This window comes from Peromyscus californicus, unplaced genomic scaffold (assembly GCF_007827085.1).
Source record: "Peromyscus californicus insignis strain IS unplaced genomic scaffold, ASM782708v3 Scaffold_5__1_contigs__length_169319896, whole genome shotgun sequence".
NCBI classification, from domain to species: domain Eukaryota; kingdom Metazoa; phylum Chordata; class Mammalia; order Rodentia; family Cricetidae; genus Peromyscus; species Peromyscus californicus.
In genome coordinates this window covers 6,480,419-6,503,827 of record NW_026294573.1, presented here as the reverse complement: position 1 = coordinate 6,503,827, position 23,409 = coordinate 6,480,419, and the positions used below count along the sequence as shown (strand labels likewise).

The window sequence follows — 23,409 nt, the reverse complement described above, 5'->3', positions numbered from 1 at the left end:
GTTTGAGCGGCTGTGGGACCGGCGGGTGTCAAAAATTTGTCCTGACTGTGGGCCAGGCAGGAAAACTCTAGCTACAAAAAAGAGTCTCTAAATGCGTCACAGTGTATTTAAAAATATGTGTAGGCTTGAGAGAGAGAAGAGGAAAAATATATACAGTCTTAGATTTAAAAAAATATAGTTTTAAGCTGGGCAGCGGTAGTGCATGCCTTTAATCCCAGTACTCGGGAGGCAAAGCCAGGTGGATCTCTGTGAGTTCGAGGCCAGTCTGGTCTACAGAGCAAGATCCAGAAAAGGCACCAAAACTACCCAGAGTAACCCTATCTCAAAAAACCAATATATATATATATATAAAATAAAGTCCTTAAAAAGGAAAAGAATAATAAAAAAAATGTAATAAGCCATGTAAAAATGGAAAATATACAGAGAGTCTGAACACTGTATGTTATTGTGATGTCTTTGAATTTTTTGACTGCTGAAGAAGGAGCAATGGCTGCTAAGACACACCAGATTATAAATGCTGCTGGATTAAACCAACCTATATATTTCGAAAATATTTTGATTTCAAAATTAAAGTCAAAAGATGTGTTACATTGGGGGAGAGGTTACACTTTTATTTCCACAGAAAATGAGAAGTTATGGATTCCTTCTGGGTTAAGGAAAACCAGGTTTGATCGAGGAAGACCCCCTGAAATCCTGACTACAGACATAAGAAAATAAACTTAAAGTAACTACAAGACACGTGATGTATATTTTACCTGCTCAGACATAAAACAAAAAATCATCTTTGGCCAACTTATGTACAATACACAGTCTGTACTTGAATTAATGCAAGTATGTATGTTACCTTTAAAAGTTTATTTATTTTCTGAGCAAAGAGACTAGTGAAGACAGGCGGCCAAGGTGATCCAGCATTTCAAAATGCCTCTATTACAGTCTCCCCAAAATTCTGCATCCAGAAGAGCTTCAAGACTGCTGGCTAAGACGATCCAGCCTCACAGAAGCCACTGGGGTTGAAACTGCAGCTTGCTTTGATTTCCAAAACTCATTTTGGGGGAGTAACCAGTACCTTTTCCCTCCTTGTGGGAACTGGGGGGCTGCTGATTGGCAGTTGTAGGATGCAAAGATATAACCCATTTTGCACATGGATGCCACTGGCAAAGCATCAACACATATCTTATCAACCTGTCAAGGCTCCTGCAGAAAGCCATTAAGGTCCAGAGGGCAAGAGGATCGTATACTAACTAAGCCAGCCTCGAGGAAACTCAGCAGATCCAGCTGGCAGCCAGTACAGAGCAGGGCCAGGTGGCATCTGAGAGGCAGAGTGTACCTGTTTGCCTACTTGAATGAGGATGGAGAACAAGGGGACAGGGACGCCTCTGCCCACACCACACAAGAAAGGGGTAAGTGTCAATTTTGGAAACCGCCTCTCTCCCACCAAGCTGGAGACGGTTGTCTGCAGATGAGTGCCCTGGAATCCATCTATCAAGGAGGACTTGGGGGGAGTGCCTGCCGAGATGGCCAGGTCGCAGGGAGACTGCCACACCCAAACCCCGGGGCTCAGAGCATGCACGCTCCAGCGAAGCCTGGTGGGGGCCAGACCCTGCTCCTTCACCCCTAAGGAAAGGCAGGAAAAGCGTGTGCCTGGAAACAGGGAGTCCTCGGACAGCACAAGCTTGGCTCACCTTCCCAAACAGCCCCCTCCTCCTCCTTCCAGGATTATAGCCTGCTCCCAGCCAGACCTTCCTGTCCATCTCAGGAGGAAGTGGAGGCCTACCCTCCCTCACCCCACCCCCAATCCTAGAAGCTCCAGGAACCAACCCTCCAAGAGTCTCTGACCTCAAGGAACTCTCTCACACAGCGCCTGCAGTCCACGCTGGTCCTGACTACCCTAAGTGCATCCTTTGGCTCAGTCTTCCAGTACGGCTACAACATCGCTGTGATCAACACACCTCACAAGGTGGGCACAGGGCAGGTCCCATGGTAGAAGTCAGCGGCTGTTTTGCTTCCGAACGCCTCCATCTTCTCCTAGGCCTCCCCTAGATGTCCACCTCTGGGGACCAGGGGCAGCTAGAGGCACTTCCCCAGCAATGTCATCTTTTCTAGGCACTAGAAGAGTACTAGGAGACCTGGATTCTGTGCCTATAAGCACCTTGAGCTTGGCCCCACTTTGCTCAGCTAGGAGGGCCATGTGTAGGTGACAGAGAGTCTGTTAGCACTTAGGGACTACGGTTGGGGCAAGGAGAAGCAACAGAGATAAAGGCTGGCTGGAGTAAGTTCAGGAGGAGACCGATGATGTAGTGCAGAAACACGGGCAGGGCGGACATACTTGTGAAGTAACTTTGCTATTTGGGGGAGTCCGAGAAGGAAGTTTAGTAGGGGATGACGAGGGGTCCAGTTTGGTTTTCACATAGTGGGAGCTATGTGCATATTGAGAAGAGATTTGAGGTACAGAGGAAGACCAATGAAGCAGGGCTCCCAAGGACAGATGCAGAAAGGATGTCCCTGAGGAGCAAAGGGACAAGCACCTTGGGTGGTATGTATGTAAATTCGCTGTCACTAGGAAACAGGCACAGTGATGCTCATCTGTCATCCCAGATGCTAAGGAAGTGAAGAAGAGGACTGAGAGTTCGAGGCTAGCCCAGGTCAGTGAGACCCTGTATCAAAGACAGATAAATAAATAAATGTCATTAACTTACAGCTATTGTTTGCAGGAGGGAAAGCAAATAGTTATCCATGGTATATATACATATGTGACTATGTATGTATATGAATTGTATTTATATACATTTTATATTTACATATATTAGTAACTTATCATTGATGGAGCATCTTTGGTCTTATGAAGGTTTGGGTGGTATTACATTTTACAATATTGAGAATCAAACCCAGGGCCTCATGCGTATAAATGTTCTACCACAGAGCAACATCCCCAGCCAGGTGTTTTTTTAAAATATTTTATTTCACCAGGCATAATAGTGAACATCCTTAATTGTAGCACTGGTGAGACAGAGGCAGGAGGATGTCTTGTGAGTTCAAGGCCAGTCTGGTCTACATAAAAAGCTGCAGTTCAGCCAGGACTATATGGAGAGACCCTGTCTTAAAAAAAAAGAAGAAGAAGAAGAAATATATTCATGTATAATTGCATTTGTTTATATTTATTCACTCTGTCTTGAGTGTGTCTGAGTATGTGTGGAGCATGTACTTGCCACAGTGAGTGTATGAGGTCAGAGGACAACTCACAGGAATCCTCTCTCTGCTTCTACCTTGAGGGCCTGACTCAGGTCATTACCTTTGGCAGTAACCACTGAGCCATCTCACTGGTCCCAGTCCTAGGTCTATTGAGACATTATATACATCAAGCTGGCCCTGAACTATCCTCCTGCCTCCGCCTCTCCAGTGTTGTGATTAGAGTCATGAGCCACTGCCAATGGCCATGTCAGAGGAGCAGCAGATGGCAGTTGACTTCAGGGAGTCAACCCACCAGGAAGTGAATCCGTGATGGGTGAATCTCGGATAAGCAAGGCTCCGAGACCACAGACTCTAGAATGTCTTTGGCTTCTGCTGTGCCTTTACATGTTTGCTGCTGCCATCCTTCTCCAGTATCTGGCATAGTGTGAATGAGTGTGGGGAGATCCCCACTGCCTGTAATGCGGTGTGTTTATCTCACGGAAATATCCTGTTCTACTGAGCATTTTTACTTGTGGACTATTATGAAGATGATTTCTTCCTAAGCTGTATTGTCTAATTGATAATACTGATGTTAGTTTAAATAGAGTTTTGATGATTGAAAATAAACACAAGGAAGCATCACACAGCTAGGACCTAGGAGTTCCACCTCAGGAGCTGCAGGGATCACAGTTCAGGTTAGTGACTAAGGAAAACAAAACAAAAAAAGAAAACAGAACAAAAGAAATGATTAAGGAAAACAATTGAGTCCTAGGAGCCAGGCTGGCTTAAATTCTTTAAATCTTGATGTTGAAAGATACACTCACAGGTTTCAGTGTGCATCAGAGCTGAATCAAAGCCTTAAAATAACATCAGGTTAGATTGAGATGTTTTGATAATAGCTTTGAAATGAAAAACCCCAGAAAACAATCTAAAGTTTACAAGGACACATAGTTGATTTATAATTTCATTAGGTTAGGATCAAAGGACAAAAGGACAAAGCAGTCCAAATATTACTAGCTGATATACTTTCCTTGCTAGTATTGGTTAGTGACCAAAGATGATGATTAATTCCTTGTACCCATTTCTGCCCTCAGTCTCCTGATATAAAAGACTATTGATATACCCTAAAGATTTAAAGTAGAGCTGACTGTTTTTCATGTATAAAAGGTCTGTGATTCCTTTAAGATTCCTTATAAGATCACCTTTCAAGATAAGCAATAAAGTGTTTAATTCTTTCTTTGTAATTGCAATAGGCAGCCTGCTAGAAAAGAACTGGCTGAGAAAAATACCTTGCTTGCTCACACCCTGTTAATCTATTAGAAGTTGTTTGGGTATGAATGTACGTGGGTTCTTCAGACAACTAGTTTTTTATCTGTAGTACATAAAATGTTTAATCATGTAAGGGATATGGAAAACATGCTGTTTTTTACTTGTATTCATTGTAATCATTCACTTGAAAAATGAATGTAACTGCATTGTAATTTTTATATTGCTTGAAATATTTTGCGCGCGAGGGGGGGGTACATAAGCTGTAAGTGAGAAAATAAAGTGAGTTAGAAGGAAAACATCAAGAGAGACCAAAGGGATGTTTCTGGAGAGAGGTAAGAATGGAGAATGGAGAATACAGAAGAAAGATTACAGAAAAAAGAACCATCAAGAGAGTGGGTGAGTGTCTTTCCCTTCAGATAAAAAAGTCGTACTCCAGAATCCCTGCATTTCTTTCCAGCCCTGCACTGCTGGAGGCTAGCCCCCAGGCAGCAGGCTAGGCCCCAGGCAGCAGAAAGCACTTTACCCAGCGCTGTGGTTTATTGGTTTGTTTGTTTCTGTGGTGTAAAGAATTAAACCCAGGGCCTGGAAGGACAGACAAGGGCTCTACCACTGAGCTACATCCCCAGTGTGGGATCCTTTTTTATCTCTGTGTATGCACCCCAATAGTGGCTACAAGTACCACTAAGGCAGGTGGTTGTGAGCCACCTGACATGGGTGCTGGGAACCAAACTCCAGTCCTCTGCAAGAGCAGCTCCAGCCTTCCCTCTCCACCCCACTTTTTTTGTTTTGTTTTGTTTGTTTGTTTGTTTGTTTGTTTGTTTTGTTTTTAATTTTTTGAGACGGGTTTTCTTGTGTAACAGTCCTAACTGTCCTGGAACTCACTTTGTAGACCAGGCTGGCCTTGAACTCACAGAGATCCACCTGCCGCTGTCTTTCAAGTGCTGGGATTAAAGGTGTGCACCACCACCGCCCCCACTCCACTTTGTAAGGCAGAATTTTGGTAGTTGAGATTGACCTCAAAGTCTATATGTAGCTGAAGCTGACCTTGAAGTTCTGATCCTCCTGCCTCTACTTCCCCCAAATGCTGAGATTACAGGTGTGCACCACCATAGCTGATCTTATTCGGGGTTGGAGATGGAACCCAGGGCTTCATTTACACTGGGCAAGTGTTCTACCATCTGAACTGCATGCCCAGCCCTGGACCATCTCTTCTAAGGATGACACAGGCCAAGTACTATCGCTGTTATAATTAATGTGCCAGCTAGTTTTATATCAACTAGACACAAGCTAGAGTCATTTTGGAAGAGGGAACCTAACTTGAGAAAATACTCCCTCTAGATTGGCCAAGCATTTTCTTGATTGATGAGTGATGTGAGACAACACAGCTCTCTGTGGGTGGTGTTATCCCTGGGCAGGTGGTCCAGGGCTGTATAAGAAAGCAGGCTGAGAAGGCCGTGGGGAAGCAAGCCAGTGAGCTCACAGCTCCTGCCTCCAGGTTCCTGCCCTGACTTCCCTTAGTGATGGAGTATGACCTGAGAGCTGGAAGATGAAATAAACCTTCTGTCCCCAGGCTGCTTCAGGTGTTTTGTCGTGGCTGTAGAAGCCTGTCTCTCTCAGACAGAAGATGCTTTGTGTAACTGGTGAGGAGATTAAGACTATGGAGACTGACTCGCTGCCCAAAGTCACCCAGTTAGTCTGAGTCTTTCCTACATTGCCTCTGGCAGAATAAGGCTATGAAAGTGAATTTTTAACAATTTTTGCTCATTCTGGCTTCCCATGTCTTTCCCTTCACTCAGAGTATTACTTTTCTCTCAGATACCAACAGAGCGCCACTAGGGTCAATAGTGTCCTGCGGGTACTGGCAGGAACAGCCCTCTATGAGACGACAGTTGCAGCTAAGAACACTTACGTCACCATTTCTGTGAGCTGTGGTAGTATCTTGAGCAATGTGGGGCCCTGTCTTCCAGGTCTTCAAATCGTTTTACAATGACACGTACTTTGAACGGCATGGAAGATTCATGGACGAGAATTCCCTGTTGCTCCTGTGGTCTTGCACTGTCTCCATGTTCCCTCTGGGAGGCGTGTTCGGGTCCTTGATTGTTGGCCTAATGGTCAACAAGTGGGGCAGGTAAATAGTAGATGTCATTCCCAAACTTGAAATTCATCACAGCAAGCCACAGGCTCTCCTGGTGATTGAGCTCCTGGTGGGAAGCTGAGACCACCCTGAAATCAGATCTGAAAGCAAGCTTCCACATTGCCACAGACATCAAGGCTCTTTGGGATCTTTCCTGGGCAGCTGCACAGGAGAAGTATTCTTCCACCACCTACCCCAGAGGTGCTGCCCCCTCTGAGGTCAAGGTTCCGATGGTACTTAACTTAATGCCTTGTAAGCACCCTCTGAGGTCAAAGGTTCTAATGGTACTTAGCTTGGTGCCTCGTAAGCACTTGTGGCAGATGTTCAGAAATGCTGCTCAAGGAGGTTCATTCTGGGGTCAGATGGCTTCCGGTCCCAGCAGCACTCTTCACATGGGCTCAGCAGCTGTCCTGAAGTTGGGAGCTGGGCTGAGTGAGACACCACACGTGCCTTGGTCTCATATCTCTGCTGGAGGTGAAGCCCAGTCTGTGTACTTTGCTTGACTACTCACAGGCCCATGTTGCAGAGGCATGCTGAAGATAAGGAGGGCTGTACAGGTCAAGGTCCCTGTGCTCACTTGAACTTGTCACACTAAGGTAGGCTGTGTGAGGATGGGGAGTGGAGAACCTATAATGAAAAAATAACTCTAAAAATACGGCAGTTTACTTTTCATGTGTTAAAGAAAATATTATCAGTTGGAAATTGTCTACTTATGAAAACTGGACCCAGAGGCCTCCTCTCCTTGTAATACTTGGTGGACAGTGAACTTGCCCTTTCTTGTGCAGTTGAGTGAAGAAAGAACTCAATAGATTCTAATTATGCTGCAGGTCAGCCTATGTACACTTATCACATTGCAAACATCGATTAGACTGTTCTAGAAACCCAGGCGATCCTTCCTCCTCCTCCTTGGTTATGAAACTTTGGTTGTAGGGGAAGCTTAAAGAACTTTTTTTTTTTTTTTTTTTTTTGAGATAGTGTCTGGCTCTGTAGACTGGGCTGACCTGTCACTCACAGAGATCCACCTGCCTCTGCCTTCCAGGTGCTAGGATTAAAGGTGAGCGCTGCCACAGCCAGCCTCTTAAAGACTGTCTCCCTAGACTCACTGCAAATGAGGAGTCGGGAGAGGATCTGGTGTCAGCTGCCTAGTTGGCTCCCACCAGCCTGAGCCCCCCTGAGGCCAGTAGACTTCTTGGGGATCAGGGAGGGTAAGAGGGTATCAGGACTATAGATGGGACTGTATGTGCTGTTTATCCTCCTGGGTCTTCAGGGGCTCCAGGGGAAAAGTGGCACATCTGAGTGGTGCCTAGCAGAGGCCATTTTCCTAAGGACCTGGCTTCACCTGCAGCAGTCTGCAGCTGGGGTGTGGGAGAACACAGCTGTGATCTAACCCCTAGAATGGGTGTGGGAGAACACAGCTGTGATCTAACCCCTGGAGTGGGTGTGGGAGAACACATCTGTAATCTAACCCCTGGGGTGGGTGTGGGAGAACACAGCTGTGATCTAACCCCTGGAGTGGGTGTGGGAGAACACATCTGTAATCTAACCCCTGGGGTGGGTGTGGGAGAACACAGCTGTGATCTAACCCCTGGAGTGGGTGTGGGAGAACACATCTGTAATCTAACCCCTGGGGTGGGTGTGGGAGAACACAGCTGTGATCTAACCCCTGGAGTGGGTGTGGGAGAACACAGCTGTGATCTAGTCCCCTGGAGTGGGTGTGGGAGAACACAGCTGTAGTCTAGCCCTCTGCGGGTGGAGGCAGGAGCACCAGCCACAAAGCAAATCTAAGGCCGGCTGGGGACACATGAGGCCCTATTTCAACAAACTAAAACAAGCAAACAACAAAAGGTAGCTTCTGGGGCCGGGAGGGCAACCGGATCAGTGCTGCTGTGCAGACCTCCCTCTCCCCTTCACAGACCATGGGTTTCATTGTAGAGGTCATCCAGTCCCATTCTGCACCACATCTGTTATGCGAATCTACCTGGTCAACATCCCTGACCAGCATCAAGTCTGGTCTAGACATCACCAGTGGGGCTTACCCCCAGCCACCGGAAGCTACAGTGTTTGGAGGGCACCGCCCCCTCCACCATCCCACTAGCAAGCCCTCCCCTTCCTGGAACTTTGACAGACAGTTTCCTTACTGCTTTCCCATTCTTGGTCACCTTGGGCTTTCTGTTGTATTTGTATGGCGCGTTATGTGTTACAAGAGCTCTAGTCCTATCAGGAGTTTACCCGAGTCATCTGAAGCCCCTGAGGAGTGAGGATTGCTGCCCATGCATGACCCTGGGGGACACTCCAGGACACAGCCCCACCCACCAGCCCTTCTCAGGCATAGTGTAGCTCCTTTGCAGGGAACAGTCTGGAATATTAGGTTTGGTGTGAAAAAGCCTGTTCTGGGCACCCCGTCCTCTGGGCCCTGCTGTCTTGCAGAAAAGGAACATTGCTGATCAACAATATCTTCGCCATCACCCCTGCCATCCTGATGGGAGTCAGTAAAGTGGCCCGGGCTTTTGAGCTGATCATCTTGTCTCGAGTGCTGGTGGGGATCTGTGCAGGTACCCAGAGTGGCCACTGAAGACCCAGGTTGGTCTGGTGTGCACTGGTGAGGGGCAGCTCTGAGACAGGGGTGCCCAGCACCAGGGCCAAGGCTAGACACAAGGGTCAAGCCATCTGCCTTTTTCCTCTCTGAGTTTCTTCCGTTTTCCAGGTGGTGGTGGGTCCGGTGGGAGTGAGACATTTCTAGGGTTTTAAGGGAATAGGTACCTGGCCTGAGGGGAGGGGAGCCTGTGAGCGGGGGGGGGGGGGGGGGGGGGGGGGGGGGGGGGGGGGGGGGGGGGTGGAGGGCTTTGAAGTCTGTAACAGGTACTTGTGAGTGAGGATTGATGGAACCTAGAGGCTGGCATAGACCTTGATGTGCTAATAGGCACCACAGGCATAGTTAATGGAAGAGCCACTATTTTCTCAAGCTCCTGAGGGTTGCTAGCTTTTGTCTAAATGCCAGACTTTACAGAAAAGGAATTTCTTGGCAGACAATTTTCACACTCTAGCAGGGCTGAAAGGGGAGGTTTGGGAGAGCTGTGGCTGCAGGTTCAAACTAAACAATCAGCATCATCCTCTTCCTGTCCCAGTGAGACTCAAGGATTAAGAGATGGGTTGAGTCAACCTTAGGCACTGGGTTCTGAGAGCCTGGGGACTGCTCTTGACTTTGATTCCCATTTTGTCTGACTCAGGCATCTCCTACAGTGTTCTCCCCATGTACCTGGGAGAACTGGCTCCCAAGAACCTGAGGGGGACGTTAGGGACAATGACGGAGGTATTTGTCATCATCGGAGTCCTCCTGGCACAGATATTCAGTCTGCAATCCATCCTGGGCAATGCCACAGGTAACCACATGTGTGGATGGGGTGGGAGAGGCAAACTGTCAGCATGAGTGGTGAGGCTGAGGCTCAGCTGAGCCCAAACTTACCAGTGGTCCAAACAGGAAGGTGTTTTGGTGACCTTTAGGTCAGCTTGTGGGTATAAGACTTTGCCTAGGGTGGGGTTGCTGAGTCCTAGAGATGGGAGAAAACTCAGATATAAGTGAGGCTAGGCTGCCCAGCCAATGAGCTCCCTGGATCTGCCGCCACTGCTCTCGCACCCACCCCTAACCGCCCGCCGGAATGCTGGGGTCATGGGCACACACAGACAAACACAGCTTTTTAGGTAGGTGCTAGGGAGTAGTGTTCTTACCCATCAAGCCCTCTCCTCTCTTTTAACATGGATGCCCTTTGTGGGCAGCCACAGTTTGGCAAGGACTAGGTGCCCATCACCCTTGCTTATCACCTGGTTGGGCAAGGGGGCGGGGCGAAGAAGGAGGGGGAAATCCCTGTGCCCCTGTGTGCCCCTTGTGGCAGATTCAAGTCTCCAGCTGTCACGTTTGTCCTGTCCAGGCTGGCCGATCCTCTTGGCTCTCACGGGGGTCCCTGCGCTGATTCAGCTTCTCTCGCTGCCCTTCTTCCCCGAGAGCCCCCGTTACACCCTGATTGAGAAAGGGGACGAGAAAACGGCAAGACAAGGTACTGGGACACAGGCTGCTCACCCACAGCCCCCAATGTACAAAACGGCATGGATCGGGCAAGTGCCATCTGGTGAGATCGCGATCGGGGTCAGGGTCACAGGGGTTGAGAACAGAGAGCCTGCGCTGGGTGGACAGTGTGATTGGGGTGAGGCCTGGGTTCTGGAGAAGGGCCTGGCTGAGATACAGCAGAAGCAGAGGGTGAGTGTGGCATGCCACCTCTCTGCTCTGCAGCTCTAAGGAGGCTGCGAGGTTGCAACTACGACGTGGAGGCCGAGATGGAAGAAATGCGCGAGGAGGAGCGCAAGGAGCGAGAGGAGGGTCGCCTGTCGGTACTCAACCTCCTCACCTTTCGGCCCTTGCGCTGGCAGCTGATCTCTATCATCGTGCTCATGGCGGGTCAGCAGCTGTCTGGGATCAACGCGGTGCGCGGTGCCACCTCTCCCCAGATTTTCGGTCCCCTTGGGTCTTTTTTCATGAATGCACAGAAGGCTCAAGAGTAGCATTTTGCATTTTGATTCCTGTGAAGCTCAGTCTGGCCTCCAGGAGGGATGAGCTGCAAAGCTGGTGCTGGGTGGAGGGGTTCAGGTAGCACAGCGCATGTTATTACTCTGGGTGTTTCCTTTGCAAGAAATAGGACCCAGGCCTGAAAGATGGCTCAGTATTAAGGCGCTGGCCCCCAAGCCTGACAACCTGAGTTTGATCCCTGGGACCCACACCATGGAATGAGGCACACGCACATACACACACACACACACACACACACACACACACACACACACACACACACGCACACACGCACACACGCACACACACACACAGGGGGGGATGGGGAGAGAATAAATATATGCAATAAAGATGGAGACACACGGCCAAGCTGCAACCAGAGCCCAGTGGCCTGTAAGGAGACAGCGAAAAGACCCCAAGGCCAGCTCTTGTCTACAGCCAATGGCAGGGGACAGAACCCCAGCATTATGAGCTGGACCAAGAGAAATATGATGCTCACGATAACGTGACAATCATCTGCTGGGGACAATGCCATGGGCACCCTCAAACTCATGTAGATGTTTCTCATGGATGGATTTCAGCCACAGCAACTGTCCACATGTGCTTTGACTCCGGATAAGCGCATGACCACAGAGACGCAAGGCAATCCTTGCGGACTTCTGGGATGCAGCAGACCAGGAGCAATTCCAGAGCATGCCTGCCTCCTCCGACGACAGGCTCAAGCCTGCATCATGGTGTTTGATGTCTAGAGGAAAATCACCTCTGAGTACCTGAGTACCTGGTATGCAGAACTTCAGGAGTTCAGGACAGAGAGCCCCAGCACCCTGGTGGCCAATAATAATCGATGCAGACATATAGATTGTTCAAAAGAACTTCAGTTTTGCCCAGAAGTTCTCCTTGCCCCTGTACTCTGCCTCAGCTGCCGATGGTACTAATGTTGTGAAGCTCTTCAATGTTGCAATTTGATTAGCTGTGGCTTACAAGGAAAGTTCCCAGGACTTCCTGGATGGGGTAATACAGGAGCTTAAGAACGTCAAGTTGGAGCAGAAATAAGAGGGTACAGCAGGCCAAGGCAGAGCGGGGTTATCAAGAGCACATCTCTTTTTATCTTTTTGTTTTGTTTTGTTTTTGAGACAAGGTTTCTCTGACTGTCCTGGAACTTGCTCTGTAGACCAGGCTGGCCTCGAACTCACAGAGACGTGCCTACCTCTGCCTCCCAAATGCTGGGATTAAAGGTGTGTGCCACCACTGCCTGGCCCTGTCTCCTTCTTAATCAGAGGACATCCACATATGGCTGAGTTGGGTATTAGGAAGCCATTTGGAATGCTCTACATCTGGAGGACCTCTCCAGGCTACCCCTGCTCAGCTTCCTGCAAACTCACTGTTCTGTGCTCTGTGATGAGGTCACCACAAACACACTAGACAGGCGTGATACCCACCGGCCTCCTGCAGCAGGATGAGGATCCACGTCCGTCACATTTCCCCAGCCCACCAGCTGCCTGGTAGTGTGGGCTCAGTGAGCGTGCTCACGCCTTCTTACTAGACATTTAACGTCTGTTGTCGACCCCAAAGTGACCTCAGGGACTCTGCCTTGGACTCCTGCTGACAGAAGGACTGCTGACCCCTAACTACGCTGTGTCCTGCGGAATCTGTGACGCCTCTGTCCCTGTACCCTCTGAGTCTCCAACCAACTTTTTCAACAATATTTTTGACAGACAACTGTTGATTCCAGGTTTTTTGTTTGTTTGTTTGTTTGTTTGTTTGTTTGTTTGTTTTGTGTGTGTGAGAGACAGCTGTTGATTCCAGGGTTATTGTGTGTGTGTGTGTGTGTGTGTGTGTGTGTGTGTGTGTGTGTGTGTGTATGTGCTGTTTGAGGAGTTCTAGGTCGGGATGAGAGCACAAGAACAACAGGACATCTGGTCACACACACACATCACTATTCCCCATGTGAACAACAGCTTCTTTTGAAGCCTCCATCTTGGCAGAAAGCGTTCCTCCACCTCTCTAGAGTGACTGAAACCTGCATCTTCTGTACTTGGCAGAAAACGGCAGAGGAAGACCTCCCCTGCTTCCTGCCGCCAGTCTGCTTTTCTGATGTCTGGAGCATCATTTGCCTTGTCTTCATTATTTTGTTTGTATTGGTTCCTTTTGTACAGTCAAGATTAAATCTCATAAACAAAAACAAAAGAAAGATGGATAAACAGATAGATGTAGACAGTTCATCAGTGAAAGGAAGGAAAGAAGACAGACAGACAGATATATAGATGTAGATAGCTCATCAGTTAACACTGGTTGCTCCTGCCCAGGATCTGGGTTCCATTCCCAGTACCCACATGGTTACTCACAACCATCTGTAACTCTAGTTCCAGGGGACACAACACCCTCTTCTGGAAGCTGTGGGCACCACATGCACATAGTACACAGACATATACATTCAGGCTAAACACCCACGAACATAAGATAGAATAAGTACATCTTTAAAAAGAGAAAAAGAGAGGAGAGAGAGAGAGAACCCACTGGAAAGAGAAAAAGCAAAACCAGGCCTTATTTACAGAAACTGGTGTCTGACTAAGGAAGGTCGGCCACATTTGTGGTCCTGGGAAGCTGGGACAGGATATCTAGGGCAAAGCAGCAGCTCAGACACTCTCTGCCTCTGCCCACCCTTTGCATTTTTCTTACTATATACTTTTTTTCTTTGTTTCTTAATCCCCAAAAGAAAATCCATTGCCTTTAGTTATTTACTCTCCTTAAGAGACCTGCGGAGAAGTGTCTGACCTGACCTCTGGTCCCAGTCGCAGGCTCCAGGGAAGGGCCATCGATTGGTCCACCCTGGGTCAGGAGGCCCTGGTAGACTCACTTGCTGTGGAAATATGATGTCATGTTCTGTGGCGGCTGTTTCCGCTCTGTCTGCAGATGGGCAAATAGCTAGAGAATCCCAAACATCTGGAGCCCTTGGAGAAAGGAAAGGTGACCCTGTTTGTGGCTAAGAGAAGTAACAGGAAGAGGCGACACCTGCCCTTCCAGTGTTGAATTGTTTAGCAAGTGATCTTGGGAGCCACCTAGTGGGGACTGTCCTGGGACGGGCCAGGGCTGGCCCCTGAGTTTGCAGGGTGTAAATGCACATAGGTAAGATGCTCCCATTTTACAGGCCCAGAAGCCAAGACTCAGAGTCAGCAGAGCCTAGAACTCAGGGCAGAGTCAGATCTAGCAGGTGCCTAGCTTCACCACCACCTTCTGCCTCCATCCTAACCCAGGCTTCCCAGTCCAGGCTCCCCAAACTGTGCGTTGTTCAAAGTGAGAGTAGGGATCCAGTGACATGTCTCAGCCCTCTGCTCACAGCTCTATCTGTGCTCTAGGTCAACTACTATGCGGATATCATCTACACCTCGGCTGGTGTGGACCCCACCCAGTCCCAGTACGTGATAGTGGGCTCTGGTGTGATCAACTTGGTGATGACTGTCGTCTCGGTGAGTTATTGGGGAGCAGCCTCTCTCTCACTGCAGGTTCCCCAAACAACCCCCTGACTGGAATACAGAAGCCCCTCAGGCCAGAGTGCAGGTGACCCTAGTCCTGGGGCACTAGTTGAGTAACCTTGGTCAAGGGTTGGGGTATAGCTCAGTTGGTAGAGTGTTGCCTAGCATGCACAAGTTCCTGGTTCAGTCCCCAACACTGGGGTCAAACTACACATAATGGCTCACTTTTATAATCTCAACACTTGGGAAGTGAAGGCTGGAGGATCAGAAGTTCAAAGTCATCCTTGATGATATAGTGAGTTCAGTACCAGTCTGGGCAACATGAGACTCAAAAACAAACAAATGCTCCCAAACCAGCTATGATGGCAATTCTTGTTGTCAACTTGACTACCTCTGGAATTAACTAAAACCCAAGCAGCTGGGCACACGTGTAAGGGATTTTTTTTTTTCTTAGATAAATCATTTGAAGTAGGAAAACCCACTTTTAATCCAGATCTTTTGAATTGGGAAGATCTGCCTCTAATCTGGGCCACGCCTCTGCTGGCGGCCTATGTAAAGGACCTGGAAGAAGGACGCTTTTGCTCTGCCTGTTTGCTCTCACCGGCAAGTTCATTCCTTCACTGACATTAGAGCCTACTTTCTTTGGATTCCAGCATCTACTAAAGACCAGCTGAGACATCCAGCCTTGTGGACTGAGCAGCTACTGCCCTTCTGTTGGTAGACAACCATTGTTGGACTAGCTGGACCATAGCCTGTGAGCCATTCTAACAAATCCCCATATATATATATATATTCATTCTGTAAGCTCAGTTCCTCTAGAGAACCCTGACTAACACAGACTTTGGTACCAGGATCATGAGGTATTGCTGTGACAGACCTGACCACATTGTTTTGGGGAGGATTGTGGAAGGACTTTGGGCTAGAAAGGCCATTGAGTGTTCAAAGCTGTGTGGGAACTTGGAAGATAAGAATGTTAGAGCAGTGCAGATGATGGAGGCCTGGCTTGTGAATTTCCAGAGGGAAGCTTGAGAGTCACTTGAAGGGCTGTTTGCTACTTTGAGTTGATCTTCTGTGGTTCTGGTTCGCTGGGGCTGAAGAATCAGCGGTGATTAAGAAGAGACAAGCATCAGTGAGGTGAAAATCTTTCAGGAAGTGTATCCTCAGGGTCAGCACACAGTTGTGTTCCAGAGGTGGCCGAGGTTGTACCCTCTGCTGGCAGCTGAAGCTGGTACGGTAAGACTCACCCGGTGGTACTGGTTTTGGAGGTATGAAGGGGTCATGGAGAGCAGCTGAGGCTTGGCACTGTGAGAGGCCAGGAGAGGCCAGTGGTGAAGGTGCAGCCTGGGTAGCAGTTGGAGGCCTGGGGAGAAGCTGAGGCTTGGCACCATGAGGAGAGCCCAGGAGAGGCTGGTGGTGAAGGCACAGTCCAGCTACAGCAGGGGACCCCAGCATTTTGGAGATGCCAGTACCGTGGGGTGACCACCAAGGACAGTGCAGCTGTGGAGTGGGGCCTGCCCAGGCTGAGAAGACAGGCTGTGTGTGCTGCAGAGAACTGAGACAGGGAAGTGACCCAAGCCCTTTGGAGGAGCCAGAAGGTCATGAATGAATCTCAGACATTAGACATTTAGTTATTTACAATGTTGGAGTTTGGGTGTTCTTTGTGCAGACTGTGACTATGACCTGGTTCTTCCTTTTTTTTTTTTTTTTTTTTTTGGTTTTTCGAGACAGGGTTTCTCTGTGTAGCTTTGCGCCTTTCCTGGAACTCGCTTTGGAGACCAGGCTGGCCTCGAACTCACAGAGATCCACCTGGCTCTGCCTCCCAAGTGCTGGGATTAAGGGCGTGCGCCACCACCGCCCGGCCGGTTCTTCCTTTTTGAAGTAAGAAAATATTTAATTTTTTTTAAATTTTACCATATCCCACAGTTGAGAGACTTTAAACCTCTAAAAAAGACATTTTGGAGTTTTACAGAGACTTTGTGTTTCAAAAGAAAATGGATATTTGTTTGTTTGTGTTTTGTTTTTCGAGACAGGGTTCCTCTGTGTAGTCCAGGCTGTCCTGCAATTTGCTCTGTAGACAAGGCTGGCCTCGAACTCACAGAGATCCACCTGCTTCTGCCTCCCAAGTGCTGGGATTAAAGGTGTGCATGTCCAGCTGAGACTGGATATTTTTAAAGGGAATTTTAAAGTGTTTGAGTTTATAAGATGGGGGCTTTTCAGGCTGTGAAATGTTTTATAATGAGATGTCTTTATCACTGTGCCATCTTGGGGATGAGTGAGAAAGGAAGAGTTGTGGCTTAATAAAGATAATTGAATTTTCCCAAGGCCAGCCCTGAGACAATTCCTCCCAGAGTCCTGGGGAAGATGCTAAGTCTGGTGGGGGTTATCTGAGGGAAAGGAATCTACATACACCATGCTCTTTGTCTGTTTACTTTATTCCTCTATGACAAAATTCTATGTCCTCTGTCCCTTCATCCTCCATCTATCCTTCCTGGCTCCTTAGCCCTGGCCCTGATAAATTCTACCACAGATCTGCTTTACCCTCCACGGAACCTCTGTCTTCCTCTCTTCTCTCTGGCCACTGGGTTCTGTGTCGCCTCTGGGATTCCGCAGTCCTTACTGCACCTGGTTATGCAAAAAGCCCTATTGCCCTCAGTCAATCTCTCTGCCATGCCCCTAGCCAGAGAGAAGGGGATGGTCTGCGCTTCATTTGCACAAGAAGCAAAGCTATGCATCTACAGCCTGCTTGTCTCCTAGACTCAGCGGGGGAGTTAGTTACCTAGAGGTTCAGCAGGTCTGAGGAGCTGAACTGTTCGCCAAATGGTCTAGTGATATATGAATCCACAAGAAATTCATAGCAAGGCGCAGCTAAATATTAAGGTTGTATAACACCAAACAGTCCGTGATAAATGGCTTCCCATTTAATGGAACCTTGGTAGGTCAAAGTATAGCTTTAATACACAGCTGAATCTCTATAATACATTCTTGCAGCCCACAAGAGCTTAACAGTGATGTGTTTGTGTGTCAAGTTGACAAGGAGTCAGTTGTGCTGGCGAGTTTTATGTCAACTTGACACAGACTAATGTCATCAGAGAGGAGGGATACTCAATTGAGAAAATGGGACTGGGCTGTAGGCAAGCCTGTAGAGCAGGCTCAGCTAGAACAACCTTAACTAGAACACTTGTCTGCAGGCCCATTGCGGGAACTGGAATCAACTTGTGTAACTGCAAGGTCCTGGTTGAGCTGGCTGGCTGAGGAGGATAGAGAGAAACCAAAATGTTTCTAGGGGTGCATAATGGTATCACAAAAAACAATGTGTTGGTGTCTTGTCTTAGGTTACTATTGCTGTGATGGAACACCATGACCAAAAGCAACTTGGGGAGGAAAGGGTTTGTCTCCCTCACAGTTCCACATAACAGTTCATCATCAAAAGTACTCAGGGCAGGAACTCAAGCAGGGCAGGAACCTGGAGGCAGGAACTGATGCAGAGGCCACAGAGGGATGCTGCATCCTGGCTTGCTCATCATGGCTCACTCTGCCCATTTTCTTGTAACACCAGGACCATTAGCCCCGGGATGGCCCCACCCACAATGGACTGGACACCAGTCACTAATTAAGAAAATGCCCTACAGGCTTGCCTACAGCTCTATCTTATGAAAGCATTTTCTCAACTGAGGCTCCCTCTTCCCCTGTGACTCTAGCTTGTGTCAACGCATCTCATGCGGAGACTGGGAAACATTGTTACTGGCCTGGAGAGATGGCTCAGCAGTTAAAAGCATCCACTGTTCTTGCACCCATAGCTCACAACCCACGGTAGCCTTAGTTCCAGGAAATCCAACTCCCTCTTCTGTCCTCCGAGGGTACTGCATGCACATAGAGTACATTACAAGTCAAGGAAGCACACACACCCACATAAAAAATTTAATGTGGTTATTATAGGGAGTAGATAATCCAGGGGTCTGTAAATGACGAAGACAGTAGTGGGGAATCCCAATGTGTAACTTAAACCAAGTAGGTCACCTGGTGTAGCAGGGGTGAACAAGGAGAGCCAAGCAGGAGAGGGTGGAGGTTCAGGGTCAACCCTCAGTACTTAGAGCCTCCTCCTCATCCACTCCCCTGCAGGCAGTCATCGTGGAGCGTCTGGGGCGGCGGATTCTCCTGCTGTCTGGCTATGGCATCTGTGGCTCTGCCTGCCTGGTGCTGACTGTGGCCCTCCTCCTTCAGGTCTGTTCTCATGTCCTGCCCTGTGGATGGGGGGTTGCCATGGGGAGCTCGAGGTCCCCATTGCATGGCTGGATCTCAGTCCTTTCCCGCTGCCTCCTTCCATGGCCAACTGCTTCATAAAACCCATTCCCAGTGTTTGTTCGGGAGTGATTTTGCTCCACTGGGCCCTCAAATCTAGGCTGTAACCCAGTGTGTCGCTGCAATAACAGACAGTTGTGAACCACTTGATATAGAAGCTAGGAACTGAACTGGAGTTCGCTAGAAGAGCAACAAATGCTCTTAACCACGGAGCCATCTCTCGGGCCCCTGGACTCTGATTTGTAAATGTAGTCTTGAGACACTCCCCTGCAATGGAGACAGCTGGGCCCAGATCCCCTCTTGAAATCCTGACAGATGTCAAGAGCGCTAAGCCTCAGTGTTCAAAATATCTTGAACACTAGATCTGGATGAACCTGGAAAGGAAGCAGTTACAGTAGGTCCTACAAAATACTTGGGGACGCTGGGCAGTGGTGGCAGTCTCCCAGCACTCACGAGGCAGAGACAAGCAGATCTCTGTGAGTTCAAGGCCAGCCTGGTCTACAAAGTGAGTTCCAGGACAGCCGGAGCTACACAGAGAAACTCTGTCTTGAAAAACCATTAAGAAAATATACATACACACATACATACTTGGGGACTTATGTTGGCCTGGCTGGCCAGGACTCGATACATAAACCAGGAGGAAGTAATAGAAGGGAAAAGATCATGTCCCTCTGTCAGAAGCCCTGGTGGCTGTCCATCCTCTGACCCTTCATGGCATCCTACCATGCCATCAACGGCTCCCTTGCAGAATCCATCCTGATTCTCAATGGCTAGCTGGCCACTTAGCTGGGAGCCTGCCATACCGTTCGGTTTATGCCTGTTAACCTGGTTTTGAATCAGCCATTGAGAGCAGGGAAGTGGTCTGGGGCTCCCTTGCCCTAAAGGTCCCTAGAAGGATTTTTCTCTAGACACTTGTCAAATGAGTTGAAATTCCCACCCAGCGACCTCAAGATTGTGCCCCTCCGTTACTCTGCCCCTGAGGGGCTGAGGTCTTCCTGGTCTGTGTTCAGGGATCAGTGGGCTCTGAGTCCACGTTTGTGGGATAGAAATAATAGTATCCACACTCAGAGAGGGTCACATGAAGATAAAACGCAGTCAATTTGTGAATGCGAAGCAGTCTGACTCCAGCATGAGGGAAAAGCAGCTCTGTCCAGCCCCACCACCGTCAGGTAAGGTTGTGGAAGCCTTGATGAACGGGAATGTTCTGTCTCCGTCCCGATCCTTGCAGCCTCTGTGGGGCTCAGAGCTCCTGCAGTGGGAGGGTGGAACCCACAGGTGGACTCAGCTTCCCATGAGGCTCTTGGCTTGGGCCCCACAGCGCTGCTTCTCCCACAGAGCACAGTTCCTGAGCTGTCTTACCTCGGCATCGTCTGCGTCTTCGCCTACATCGTGGGACATTCCATCGGGCCCAGTGAGTTCTTGCACACCTGCTTTACCTATACCAGTCTCTAGAGCCTGACTCACATCTGGTGCTATGAGTGCTTGGGGAATGGGTGGCTGTCCGTCCATCCACCTCTCTCCCACCACCACCCTTCAAACTGCTCATCCTCTGACCTACACAGCTCCAATGTCCATTTTTTCTGTTTTGTTTTGTTTTTAAGTTGTTTGGTTTTTTGTTTGTTTGTTTGTTTTGGTTTTTTGAGACAGAGTTTCTCTGTGTAGCCCTGGTTGTCCCAGAACTCACTCTGTAGACCAGGCTGGACTCAAACTCACAGAGATCTGCCTGGCTCTGTCTCACAAGTGCTGGGATTAAGGGCGTGCACCACCACCACCCAAACTGTTTTGATTTTTTAAGTCAGACTTGTACTGTGTATCCTAAGCTGGCTTTGAACTCACGGCCCTCCTGCCTCAGCCCCCAAGTGCTAGGATTACAATTGTGTGTTACTCTGCCCAGCTCCAGACCCACTCAATTTTTTAAAATGTATTACCTATTTTATTGATGTATGCATCGTGCATACATTATGAGTTCCAGGCCAGCCAGGACTACACAATCCTCAGCTACAAGGTGAATTGAAAACCAGCCTGAAAATGAGCTCCTGTCTAAAACATAAATTTATTTATTTAATCATCTTCTTTCTTTCTTTTCTTTTTTTTTTTTTTTTGTTGTTGTTGTTGTTTTTCAAAACAGGGTTTCTCTGGGTAGCCCTGGCTGTCCTGGAACTTGCTCTGTAGACCAGGCTGGACCCAAACTCACAGAGATCCACCTGCCTCTACCTCCCAATTGCTGGGATTAAAGGTGGGCACCAACACTGCCCAACCCAATTTATCTTTTTTTTACGTTTTATTTAATATTCGTATGTCTCTGTGCTTGCATACACTACATACACTGCGTATGTAGGGGTCAGAGGACAGCTTGTGGAACTGGTTCTCTTCTTCACTCTGTGAGTCTCAGGGTCAACTCAGGTCCTCAGGCTTGGCAGCTAACACCTTTACACACTGAACCCTAAAAAATATTTTTCCCCCATGGAGGTAGCAACTAGGGAAACATAGCTATAGAGCACTTAGACAAGACTCCTTATGGGGAAATAATGAGGCAGCTGAGGAGAGCTCTGGACTCAAGAAAGGGGTGGAGAGAAGGCCCTAGATCGCCATGCTCATTACAGGGGACAGCAATGTGCAAGCCAGAAGTTCACCGCAGGGCACAGCAAGCCCCTGACAAGCAAGAACTGCAAAACTGGGCCTATTTAGAGCAGGGCTGGAGAGGATTTGCACTGTGAGGACCCTGAGAAGCTTTCCACCCGGTGGACTGCTACAAACCTTCGCTGGCATCCAGTTGAAGAAACAGTGCCAGCTACCACTCCTGGCTCTCCAGGCCTCTGCTGCAGTCTGGGGGGAAAGATGGAGTTTCTTTTCAGCCCCCAGTCCTGGCAGGGGTGGTCCACACAGGGACATAAGGTGCTCTAAGGGTCTGAAGTTCGAAGTGAGGTCCGAGCAGCCTTCAGGACCCTCTGAACCTCCCGTCCTCCCAGGTCCTGTCCCCTCCGTGGTGAGGACAGAGATTGTCCTGCAGTCCTCTCGGACAGCTGCACTCACGGTAGATGGAGCTGTGCACTGGCTCACCAACTTCATCGTAGGCTTGGCATTCCCATCCATCCAGGTGAGTGACCCTTTGTGCCATCCTTGGCCACCCTGCCTCACCTCAAGGTAAGTCCCTCCTTTAGGAAGAACACCTCCTGAGGCTAGGGATGTAGTTCAGTTTCTGCCTAGCATGCACGAAGGCTTGGGTTCGATCCCCAGCACAGCATAAACTGTGTATGGTGGTACAGGCCTGTAAAACCAGCACTTGGAAGGTGGAGACAGGAGGATCATATGTTCAGGACCATCCTTAGCTACACAGAGAGTTTGAGGCCAACCTGGGATACATGAACTCTTATCTCAAAACACAGCAATAATGCCCCCCACATCTACCAACTCAAAGCTACCAAAGCAGCTCTTAGGTGCTCCATGTGAGGCTTGCTTCGGTCCAGTTCTTTTTATTTATTTATTTCCTGTGCTGGCCATCCCACCCAGAACCTAACATGCACGATAGGCAATGCCCTCCCACTGCACGGTATCCCCAACCTGGAACTCTTAACCCTCCTGCCTCAGCATCCATAGTGCTGGGATAAAAGCACATGCCATGGCACCCAATTTGAAATTCTTTAGTATGCCATGCCCTGCTTATACAGGGGGTTGCACCTCTGAGTTGTTGGAATCGGCTCTTTGTTAAAGATCAAAAATGATAGTGCCCAAAGAGGAGCACACCCCTGCCACCTCCCTCCTCTGAGTCAGCCAGACCCCAGACTTCCAGTGTGGGAAGGACCCAGAGCCTATGATGTCCCTGTGAGCCAAACACTAAAGCTGCCTTTTGGAGGCTAGGGATGGGCCCAGTTTTCCTGCTGTCCTTTTCCTCTGGGAGTGGAATAAAACGACTCACAGAGGCACCGAGTATGTCGTCTGAAGCGTCTCTCCGCCCCTTGTCCCCTCTGCTCTAGGTGGCCATCGGGCCTTACAGTTTCCTCATCTTCTCTGCTCTCTGCGTCCTCACTGCTGCTTACATCTACGTGGTAATTCCTGAAACCAAGGGCAAGACATTTGTGGAGATAAACTGCGCTTTTGCCAAGAGAAATGGAGTGGAGTTTCCAGAAGAGAAAGATAGAACGATGGCCGAGCCTCACACACCTTCTCTGCCTGGCAAGCAAACATCCTTTTGATGACTCTGTGGACCCCCATGTACTCGGGCTTCCTTCTTTGAGAAGGACACTTGGGGACCAAGCCTTCAGAGAGGGTAACAGCTCTGAGACTTTGGTGTCCCCATGGCAACTGGAAGACTTTGGAAAACACAGCACTGATTTTCTTGACAAGTGGTTAGCTTCCTAACTATGAGAGGGACGATGTAGATGGATAGGACCTGATTCTCTGATTCTATATTAATTCCAAAACTTACATGAGGTATGCATGCATTTTTTAAGCTAAAGCTTTACAAGTTCAGGAGAGTCTTAGCTTCATGTTACTATAACAAAATAACT

At 48.7% G+C, this 23,409-nt stretch overlaps 1 protein-coding gene and 1 pseudogene across 1 annotated transcript; both read left to right on the top strand.

The window, feature by feature from the left end:
- Positions 1 to 1,349: 1,349 nt before the first annotated feature.
- Slc2a7 (solute carrier family 2 member 7) lies at positions 1,350 to 23,094 on the top strand. Its single transcript, XM_052717707.1, has 12 exons — positions 1,350 to 1,400; positions 1,859 to 1,957; positions 6,405 to 6,565; positions 8,999 to 9,123; positions 9,799 to 9,951; positions 10,498 to 10,623; positions 10,857 to 11,047; positions 14,486 to 14,596; positions 18,722 to 18,823; positions 20,237 to 20,312; positions 21,871 to 21,998; positions 22,876 to 23,094. The coding sequence occupies exons 1-12, from the start codon at positions 1,350 to 1,352 to the stop codon at positions 23,092 to 23,094; spliced, it is 1,542 nt and encodes a 513-aa protein (XP_052573667.1).
- LOC128096089 (rab-like protein 2A) lies at positions 11,481 to 12,182 on the top strand (annotated as a pseudogene).
- Positions 23,095 to 23,409: the final 315 nt, after the last annotated feature.